Source organism: Tupaia chinensis, unplaced genomic scaffold (genome assembly GCF_000334495.1).
Source record: "Tupaia chinensis unplaced genomic scaffold, TupChi_1.0 Scaffold000325_1, whole genome shotgun sequence".
NCBI lineage: Eukaryota > Metazoa > Chordata > Mammalia > Scandentia > Tupaiidae > Tupaia > Tupaia belangeri.
In genome coordinates, this window is record NW_006159819.1 from 85,836 (window position 1) to 97,585 (window position 11,750).

At 35.0% G+C, this 11,750-nt stretch overlaps 1 protein-coding gene across 1 annotated transcript in view; it reads right to left on the reverse strand.

Moving 5' to 3' along the window:
• LOC102472704 (olfactory receptor 51B6) overlaps window positions 1-26 on the reverse strand; it is a 1,101-nt gene extending 1,075 nt beyond the window's left edge. The window contains exon 1 of the mRNA XM_006151717.1: window positions 1-26. Coding sequence (XP_006151779.1) covers window positions 1-26 — 26 coding nt within the window.
• Window positions 27-11,750: the final 11,724 nt, after the last annotated feature.

The following is an 11,750-nucleotide window of genomic DNA, read 5'->3' on the forward strand; positions in this document are numbered from 1 at the left end:
GGGGAAGCAGTGATGTTGAGTCGCATTGCTGGCCTTGCAAAGGAGAAAATATTTCTTTCAGGCAATGCAACAGAAAGTAGTTTGCTGTCTGTTAATAAATTGTTCACCAGTTCTGACCTTCAGTGATAGGAAGTATGGTGATTTAGTCATTCCTTGGAGATCCCTATGTATCAGAGAATAGAGAGTATTAAAAAAAATAGCTGAATTATTCAGGAATTACCATATGTAAATTATTGGATAAAACACTGGTGTTACAGCAATGAATGCAGGATAAATCTGGTTGATATTATTATAAACCTTATAACCCAAAAAATGAAGACAAAATGAAAAAATAAATCACTGTACTTGAGTAGTGTTGTAATATCATTGGGATCTTACAGGATGCTTTTCACAGTGCTTTTCATCTTGACTAGTAGTATTGAGCGTGAATGTTAAAGTTTCCCAGAATATTGGAGACACAGAAAATCATTAGAAAATGGTTCAAAGGGATGAAGGAAGAGCAGATATAAATATCCTATGGCAAAACAAAGAATAAACAATAAATATATAAACAAAATAAATTGGCTAATTTGAGAGATGTATTCAATGTGACTGGAGAGAAAATTCAACTAAGAATATCTAGTCTTTGGAGAGGCTACAAAATAATATAAGAATGACTTGTGTATATTTCCAAAACACATAAACCTCTAAATGGCTTAACATCTAATCCTAATTACTGATATGCTGTTTCAAAAATAAATTAAAATTTCTTAATATAGATGCAAAAAACAAGCAATAAAAGGTGAATGTTATGAAAAACTTTTGAGGGCATTATTTGATAACAGCTTCAGATAAATTACCATAGTATATCACCTTTTGGAGATGCAAAGATAGAAATTGGTTACTTAGATAAGCTCAAGAAGATGAAGACAAATGACTGAGAAGCGAAAAATAAAATTAAATTAAAAAGCTATGGATTTTGACAGGATCTATCAAAAGTGAGAAGACTCTTGTGACTTGTTAGAATTCTTAGGTATCATCTGGTGCTGGCAGCCAATTTCTGGAAATAATTAAAATGTGTGCTGGTCACATCAGCCAGAGAACATGAAATCATCTTCTACAAGCTTGTGGGCAGTACATCTCATAAACTATGAATAGAACATCTTGGTGTAAATTTATACATGACTCACTCAATCCTTTTGCCCACAAAGAAAGTCTCCAGGATTACTCAAATTTTATCTCCAGAACTCGGTTGCAGATTCATCTCCCCTGCTTTCTACCGGCAGCAATTTGGGAAAAGCTGCTTAACCATTTGGTTTAATCATCTGTAAATGGAACTAGTGATCTATTGTATTCAATTATGCTCTTGACACAAGGTACTAGGATATAATAGATAAGCTACTGAGAAATGCTTCATGAGGAGTAAAGCATTTTTTACTTTTGAGTTTCTGTTATTGTTATTGAGAAGAGCCTTCTTGCTCTTTATCTGGTGGTACACATCAGGATTATTCACTCTGAGATATGTCAAATATTAAAAGTCATGCTTACTAAATTTTTTAGTAAGCTTGAAGAACAGCTATGAGATGATGAGGTTTTTGAGGAGTCTGTATTTGTAGATGAACATATTAAATTGCAGTTCATCTGAACAGCAGATAAAAAAGGTGAGATATCTGGGTAGTAAAGAGAAAGGAGAGTGGTGGGTAACTGTGTGAGTTGCTGATATAGCTGAGGAAGACATTGAGCCAGGAGCATTGATATTAGAAGAGGTTGGGGGAAAAACAGCTCTCTCCTTGAGGGATGATAAAGGGAGGAATAGCTAACTCCTGCCTGGAGGTAAAAAGCTTAGAAAATACTCATTTTACACAGAGTTAAAAAGGAAGAAAAATAGAAAGGCAAAGCATTAATGGGACAAAGAAATGTAGTATTATCTGTTGAAGATACTTTTATAGTTTTATCAACTGGACTAGGGAGACATGTTCACGTGTTGAAATATTCAGTTTGTAAGCTAAATAATGTGATTAAATGTAAAAGAGAAAATGAAATAAAAAATGTTAAAAAGTGATATAATTAGATAAAAATTGTATATATTTAAGGTATACAAGATGATGTTTTGAGGTGAGTATGTATTGTGAAATGATTACCACCATCAAGCTAATTAATATGTCCATCACCTCAAATAGTGACTTCTTTTTTTAATATACTGAGCATACTTCAGATCTACTCTCTTAGAAAATTCAAGCAAACCTCCATGAAGCTGGGAAAAAAGATAACACAGACATTAGTCTATGTAATTGTATTATATCAGTAGTAAATAAACACATAATAGATCAATAAGAAGAAAAAAAGGCGGGGGAGTGTGAGGAACAGGCGGAGAACAAGGAAGATAAGCTAAGAAGTGAATGTATGGAATAAAAAATGGTGGTTGGCTTTCCATCTTGTCTCCAGTAGTGGGCATTGCGTGTATCTCAATTTTTGGCAGAGTCCTCACAGTAGCCTATTTTATTCTATTTATAGGTTCGTATTAGCTCTAAGTGTGTAAAGTGACTCATGAATGAAATGGCAGAGTACTTTTATCTATTGTGAATTAGTATGACTTCAGACATGGGTGGGATCTGTGTAGCGTTCCTCTGTCTGACTTTTTTTTTAATCATATTAAAAAAACTGAGTGCTTTTACTTGATTCCTCAATAATGTTGTTTGTGCTATATGACATGATTTGTGATCTGAGGTTAAAAATTCCAGACTTTTCCTCATCCTTGTAGCCACTGGTCTTTCTCAGGGTCTCTGATTTAGAATGGACTTGATTTTTTATTATTATTAATCAGAAGCTAATTCCCAAAGTCTCAAATTCTGCTGCATAAACTGAGGGCTCAGTGCAGATTCCCTAGAGAGGTATCCAAAAATCAAGTTCAGATTCTTTTAAATGTTGTAATTTTAGTTTATTATTATTATTATTTTAATTTATATTTCATCCCTGTACATCTTCATTTTTTTTTTTAGAGTTTTTTTGCTATAGGGTTTGTGCACTTGCCAGAAAGATAGAGACAGAGAGATAGAAAGCGAGAAATCACTCCCCACCCCAGGGGGAATGGCCACGCCACAATCCCTTCTCCTCCATTCTCCTCTCGGGATCTTGGGCACGCATGCACACATGCCCGGCGTTAGTTTAAGCCACCAGGTCCCGGGCTCGAACCGTGGTCAGCTGCATGGGAGTTCAGCGACATAGCCATTATGCTGGTCCTATCCCTGTAGATCTTTACAGTGTACAAAATGTTTTTTTCTCAGCATAAATATAGTGCATATTAGTCTAGTCAATGGCATTACCATATACATTGTCATCAGAAGATAACTTCTCATTTATGTGTCTATTAAATGGATGGATTGTTTTTACCCTGTTCCCCTTTCTCCTACTCCCTATTTTCTACTCCCTAGTTCAGATTTTTACATATTTTCTTGTTTTCCTTGGCTCTTTTCCTTCACTCTTCCTGACACTCTCTTCTATGTCAAGCATTCAATCGCTCCCTCAATTTTTTTAATACCCTAGGTCTGTGTCTTTTATCCCTCCTTTTTAGATAGTTAGAACTTGTAATCCATTCTTGTTTGTTTTTTTCTGCAAGGGTTTCCATGGATCCACCTGCACTTGATACTTAGTTTTTGACACATGAACTAACGTGTCATCTGTGCTCTTTTCAGTCATTTATTGATGGGTTTGCCTACATATACAAACTAATTTTCTAATCATTTTAACTCACTGGTTTTGAGCATTTTCTCCCAGCACTTGGTAAGACTTTCAAGGTCCCTATAAAGATACGGAAAAGTTATCTCTATCCTATTTCCAATTTAGGAGGCCTCGGATATATTACATGGTGTGAATTTCTTCACATGCAGAAGCATACACAACAACTGGTCACTATCCTTGATCTAGAGACACACAGTCCAGGCTGCAAACAAGCTTAATTTTAACTTGGGTTACCAGATTCAGCATCAGATAATGACTGTTCCTTAAAAAGTTTCTGAACCACTCTAATGATTATAGAACTATACCTCCTCAAGAATTTGAGACATTGTATGTCCCCACTTAATATATATCAAGTATCTGCACTCAACGACCAAAACTGATTGACTAAAAGATATACAAACACAAGACATGGGTGTGAAGGTCAGATGTGACGAGTGTGGAGAAGAGGGACCTGGGGAAGGACATTTGGAGGAGGTATACGGAGGCAGAGCATTGATGGGACGAGGAGGTGTGGTGTTATCTGTTGAAGATATTTTGATCAACTGGACTGGGAGAAATGTTCACATATTGAAATGTTCACTTCATAAGCTAAACATTGAATGTATATAAAAAATAAATTAATAATAATAGAAAAAGAATTTGGTCAAGATTCTATCCTTGGAGATCATCTGAATTTCTACTGATAAAAACCCTGAGGAACAAATTACAGATCTAGGACAGAGACAAGAGAGAGTAAAAGTTTAGTTAGAAAAAGAAAAAGAGATTAAAAACACATAGTCCACCCTGCCCATTCTCTCATTTTCTTCTATACTCTTCTTTGTGTTATATGTTTGAAAATCCGTCCTTGCCTTATTTTATATTTCTGAAGATGTAACAAATGAAAACCATGTTTTAGAGGTGTTTTAGAGTCTTTAGGACCCAATCCTTTCCCTGTACTCTTGGAAGATCATATACTATTTTTCTTTTGCAAAGAAACCAGCTCACTATTTCCCTGCCTCATTCTGCCCAGGTGCTGCTGTGGAGACCTCAAAGAGAAAACTTCATTAGATAACATTACTAACCTGAAATGTTGTTTTCCTTTCTCCAGTACCTGTTTATGAAAACTGAATCTTTAGTCTTTTGAAGGATTTGGCCAAAACATCATCTGTTCATGATCTGTATCAAGGGCCAATTGGTGGAAACATTTATTTTAGAAATTTCTCCCCAGAGACCAATCCTCATTTAGGTCACTCATCACATTTCCCTCTATGTCCTCCTGCCTATCCTCCCTTTCTGCCTTCTTTCTTCCATCATTTTCTCCTTTATTTGCACCTTTGACCTTAGAGATTTCAGGCTTTGAATAGCAGTCCCCTAGATTGCTCTCTGTGTCTTAGCTTCACTTGAGTGCTGCTGCTAGAAGAGTAATTTTTAATCAGAATATAGAAGCAAAAGTAGACCAGTTAGTGATCTGGATTGAAACATAGTTCTTGAGAAACACTTTTCCCAGCTATTTTTTGGAACTCCCAATTTCTGTCCCTAGAATGAGGAATGTAGGAAATCAGAGGTAAGCAGTACGTTAGTTCTCATGATACTAAGAGTTCCCCCAAACACTCTTTACCACAAGTCTTAATGTCTGACAGCAGCCATATGAACCCAGAGCCCTGTCTCATGGAGCTTAGTCACAAGAAAGAAGACTTGCCTTTCTAGTGTGATTTTTCCTTAATTCTTTCTGTATTACTCAGTTCCATGTCCTCCATAAGAAAATAGGGAAAGGATAGGAGTCATTTTCAAGCTGTGAGTAAGAGTATGGAGGACGGGAATCATAATGCCAATTGTCTAGAGGCTAGGAATCTTGGGCATACGCTCTCTTCCCCTAGAAAAGGGTCAACACAGTGCCATGTGCTCAGACACGTCAATGTTGGAACTAAAGGACGTTGTTTACATTGTTACTCTGGCCCTTGTGCCATTTTGGAAATTATTTTACCTCAGTGTGTTTCACATTTCTTATCTCTTAAACACATGTAATAACTACTATCATCTTAAAGTTACTGTAAAGTTTAAATACAAAGCACTCATGTTTTTAAAATATTTATTTATTTAATTCCATTTGCTATTATTATCTTTTTTTTTTTTTTTTTTTTTTAAAATTTGCCTAGACTTTCTTTTTCTTTCTTTTTTTTTTTTTTATTTGCCTAGACACAGACAGAGAGAGAGAAAGAAAGGGAAAGTGAGAAAGCAAGCCACCAGGCCATGTGGGAGTTCAGTGCCTTTAATCACCATGCCACCCGCTGGCCCCAGTACTCAACATTTAATGCATACTTTATTCATGTCAGTTTATTGTTACCTATACCATAATAAAACTTATTCTCATTTGTATTTTGGACTATCTGCACTCACTGAACAATGAACTATTTGAGAAATAAATTCTATCATTATTTTTTGACATGTAGATATCCAAATGGTTAGGCCATAGGATCAATATCATAGTTTCTGACTTTTGCTACTAGAAGTAGATGATTTGTTAGGTTATTTAATATCACCCCTCTAAGTAATAGAAAATAATTTTATTTCAAGATTAAAACACTATCTCATGAATACCATTCTACTGAGCAAGCAGTTTTTATTGTCCTCTATATGTCATTTATAGATGTGTGCATAAGAATATATATGGATGAACATGTATATATATTTATTTTTAAGCAAATAATGAGATTCAATCTAATTTAATTGGTGTAAACTATAATAGAAACATATTTAATTATTGATACAATAAAGACAAAAACAAGCCAGTATTAAGAATGAATATTATAATTATACCAGGAAAAGCTTGAATAAGCATTTTTTTAATTTAGTAAAAATTTTATTGAAGTTAATTTATATAAAGAAATTTGAAAAAACTTATAAAATCTAGCTCAGTGAATTTTGTGACAGATTAAATTCACTTATGCAGTTGCCAGCCAGAATAAGAACTTTACGAGTACCTCACATGTTCTTTTATATACTTACTGTATCCACCTCCTATGTTAGTTTACCTAGTTGTGAACTTGATATAAATAGCATCCTAGTCTATGTTTTCTTTTGTATCTGGAATTTGTGCTTACCATTTATTTAATTTCTAGACACACACATACACACACACATACACACACACAGGTAGAAAGTACCCTCTACTGGGTGTGGTCACTTTTCAATCTGTTCTTTTATGTTTCTCTATATCATTGGAATTCTGGGTACATATGCACTCATGGCCAACATATTTTTCAAGCCACTGGGACTGGGATTCAAACTGCAATCATCCAAGTGAGATCTTGCTTTCTTAACCACTAGGCCCTGGTTCTGGCCTTATGTTAATAACTAAGTTTCTGAGAAACATTCGTTTATTTTCATGTAACAGTAGTTTGTGTATTTTGATTCCTATGCAATATTCCCATTGTGTGATTACCCCCTATATTTATACTTCTGCTCTTGATAGTTAACAATAATAGTTGGGGCTATCACAAATAGTACTATTCTGATCATCTAGTACATATTCATTTATTGGGTTGTCAGGAAAGTCATGATATATTTTTGCATACAAAAACATAGAAAAAATATGTCATGACTTTCCTGAAAACCTAGTAACATTTATATGAACAAAGTTATGAGGTTCTGTTGGGCCAAATCACAATAATACAATTCCTTAGATAAACATATGCTCCTCTACAGTAGATACTATCTAGTAGCTTCTAATCATTTTATATTTCACTTGAGGTTCATGAGAATCTCAGTGTACATTCCTTTTTTTCTTTTTTTCCCCTTTTAGAGAGATTTTTGTCATAGGGAATGTGTACTTACCAGAGAGACAAAAAGGCAGAAAGTGAGAAATCATCCCACAGAGGGATGGCCACGCTGCAAACCCTTCTCCTCCATTCTCCTCTTGGGATTTTAGTCACATGCACATGGCCCAGTATGAATTTTAGGCTGCCAGATCTGGAACTCATACTGTGGTTAATTAACTACATGAGAGTCCAACTACATAACCGTTACACCATTTGCTGGTCCCTTGGTTTACATCTTTAACAAGAGGTATTTTCAGGTTTATATAAAAGTCATTCTGCTGAGCATATACTGATATGTAATTGTGATTTAAATGTGTATTTTTGAATGAATAATGTTGCACACATTTTTATATCTTCATTGGTGACTTTTATCATTTGTGAATTATCTGTTCCATATTGTCCATTATATAAAGCAGGTTGTTGGGAAATTTTTACATTGACTTTCAAGTGTTACTTATACATTATTGATGTGATCTTTTTTTCAGATATAGGTATAGCAAATATCTTTACTATTTATTCTTAGCTTTTAAATTTCTTAATAATTTTTGGTAAAAATACATTTTTAATTTGAATACAGACTTATTTATGGTTCTCATTTGTGTGTAATATTTAACTAATCTTAAATTCAAAAATCAATGTCAAAAAATCCCTCTGTTATTTTACAATATGTTTATTTTTACCTTTCACCACAAATTAAATTTTGTATATGGTGTGACATTGGGATCCAGAATTACTTTCATGTTCAGATTAATTTTGTGCCTTTGATTAGCCTGCATTCCTTTCTGATCCCATAGTGATCCTGGAAATTTAACCATATTTGCATACACTTTACTGTACTGTTTCACATGTACATTACCTCGTTAGCAGAAACACTGATGATATCACCTATGTGATGTCATACTTTGCCCTATATTAGCTCTTTGTTGAAAACCCTTGTCTTGTAAATTTGTATATTCACAGATGACAAGCCATGTGTTAACCTACTATCTTCCTGTCACAGACTGGACCTTTCAGAAGCAGATGCTAAGACAGAGTTCAGGGGAGCATGTGTTATTAGAGATCAACATCTTTGAAACAGAGAAGCAGATTATACAGGAGAATAAATCAAACAGAAATGCAGGATGTCACAGCCAACCTAGCATGAAAAATGGAGCAAGTATAATCCAACATTTTATTACTACTCCACTTTGTGCTTCAAAAGCCAACCCTTTTTTTTTTTGCCAGATGAATCTTTTGTTATTTTGACTGGTTGAAAAACAAACAAACAAACAAACAAACCCACATTAAATAGTATTTTTTTTTGAGAGGATTTTTGCTATAGGTTGCATGCGCTAGCCAGAAAGACAGAGAGAGACAGAGAGACAGAAAGCGAGAAATCACCCCCCAGGGGAGATGCATGCCACAATTCCTTCTCCTCCATTCTCTTCTGGGGATCTTGGGCACGTACGCACATGCACCCAGCGTGAGTTTAAGCCACTGGGTCCAGGACTCAAACTGTGGTAGGTTACATGGGAGTTTGGCGACATAGCCATTACACTAACTGCTGGTCCCATAAAAACATTAAACAGTATTTTATAATAGTATGACAGAGGCAAACTATCAACTTCGTCAAAATGATATCTTCTCAATTCTACTTCAATGGATTAAGTGAAGGGTCTGTAATTTTAATTAAAGATACCAAGTTAACTGGGCAGTTTTCCAAATACATAACATTGTTATCCTGGCCTATCATCTTTCTAAAACTCTTCAAAGAGAAATACAATGCCTCTGAGTTCAGTAGTTTAAAGCTCCAAGAACTGACTAACATACCCAAATCTTTTGAGAAAAGACAGAAAGCCCCTAATAACCAAAGAGGAGTTTGCTTTCATTGCAAAATAGTATATATTTAGGTTTTTGAAATAGAGCTGCAGAGAGCTAGAAAGAGGAAAAGTGAAAAACTACCCCCATGGGGATTAGTCATATGGCAGTCCCTTCTCCTCCATTCTCTTGTGATTTTGGACACCCATGGTCTCTAAAATCCTTCCTCCTTTAGTCATCAGATAAGAACTGCCCCAGGGAGGTCATGACCTTGGAGAAAGTGGTTCTCTGCAGCTGAGGAAGATCCTGTATGAGCTGAGTTTGAGGCTGTCTGCTAACCACACTTCCACAGCTGGACTGGCATTCATTTCCTTAAAGGTGAATCTGGACTGCACTTCTCAATTCTTCATCTCTTTCCTAGTTTATACCCTAAATTTGGAGACCATTTTTCAAGGCCTTTCAGATTTATGTTTCCAATGAAATTTCAGTTCTCATTTCTTACAGAATGATGGACAATTACAACAAATTATCCTGAGTCTCATAAGATCTGCATGGTTTCACTGGTTCCCAAGAACACATGTGGTCCCCTAACTTTCAGAGAAACTCATATCTCATACGAATGGTGTCACTACAGTTTCTATATTGAAAAATGAACAAACAAAACTTTATTTTTAAGATTAATAATTTTAGGTTCATAAGGAGTTGGAAACAAAACAAATACCAAACCAATCAAAGAGCAAGGAGATCCTGTGCATCTTTCAATCAGTTTTCTGCCATGGCAATATCTAAAATAATTACAGCACAAGAAAAGACTCAGCAAATTAACACTGGCATAATGCAGAGATTATTTAAATTTTGCAATTCCTATTCACTCACTTGTATGTATGAGAAGGGCTTGTGGTGTGGCCATCCCCCCTGGGGGGTGATTTCTCTCTTTCTGTCTCTCTGTCTCTCTCTCTCTCTCTCTGGCGAGCGCATGCGCCCTATAGCAAAAACCTCAAAAAAGAAAAAAAGATACAAGATCAAGTCATCTGCACGTTTCCTTCACACTACTTTATATTTTTTCACTCTTCTCCCATTTCCCCTTCATTTTGCCACTAATCACTATCAACTGCTAATCTGTTCTTGATATTTCCTTGAGATATATCCACTTGTGCATTTATTAGTAGTTTCTTTTTTATTACTAATCAGTAATCCATTGTTTGGATATATCATAGTTTGTTATTCATTCATCTTTTGAAAGACTTTGGGTCATTTTCATTTTTTAGTAATTAAAAGGAAAAAGAAAACACCTTTATGAACATTCACATGATGCTTTTGTATAAACACGAATACTCATTCCTCTGAGTAAATGTCTAAAAGTATAGTTATTAGACCATTTGAGAAATGCATATTTTGTTTTATAAGACACCATCAACCATTTGCCAGAGTGGCTAAACCACATTTCTTTCCTACCAGCCCAATGTATGAGTGATCCAGATTCTCTGTATCTTTTTCAACATTTAGCACAATTAGTCTTTTTATTATAGCCATTACAAAATGTTAGAGTGATGTTTCACTTTTGTTTTAAACTTCATTGTTCTAGAGATTAAAGATGTCAACACCTTTTAACGTACTTACTAATATTTGACATTTGTACATACTACTAATATTTGATATTTGTACATACTCTTCAATAAAACAATTTTGTCTCTTTTCCATTTTCTCTAGAACTAAAGTGATGGGATGTTATAATGTGTAACTGAAGCACTGTAGTATAAATATGTGTGCTGCATTTTTGGAAAAGAAAAAAAAAATAAGGTAAACCCAATAAGGTACAGTTAACAATGGCAGAGAATTGTGGGTTCATGTTAGGTACCAAGGAAGGCTACCTGGCTTTTACCATATTAGCTCTGGATTATCTAACTTTTCGCTCTCAAATGGCTCTGAAATACCAAGCAGAAAACATAATTGGAATTCCAAAGAATTAGACTAAGGAGATATTCACATTTCTCTTGAGAATAATTGGGAAAGATTTTTTCTCTGAAGATGATGTAAAAGATAATGGCCTCCCAAAGGTGATATCAAGGTCTGCTGGGGCCATAAAGACAAGTTCTCTGAATCCCCACACATAAGGTATCCGTTGTGGCTTGACTAACCCAATGCCTTACCTGGAGATGATTTAAGAGCTTGGGTAGATTAATTAAGTGTTCAATCTCATTCATAGAAGGGATTAAGAGAAAGAAAATGTTTTTAAAGATCTTAATTAACTATACAAAGGAGATATCTGGGGAGAGATTTTCATTGTTAAAAGCCTCGGTTACTGAATCTCTTAGCTGACTCTGAGAAGGAGACATAATCTGAGACTTCAGGTAAGACAGAACAACTCTAGCCACACCAACGACAACTAGGCTATGTTGCAAGTAAATCTGGGACAATATCCAGCATATGGAGAAAGGA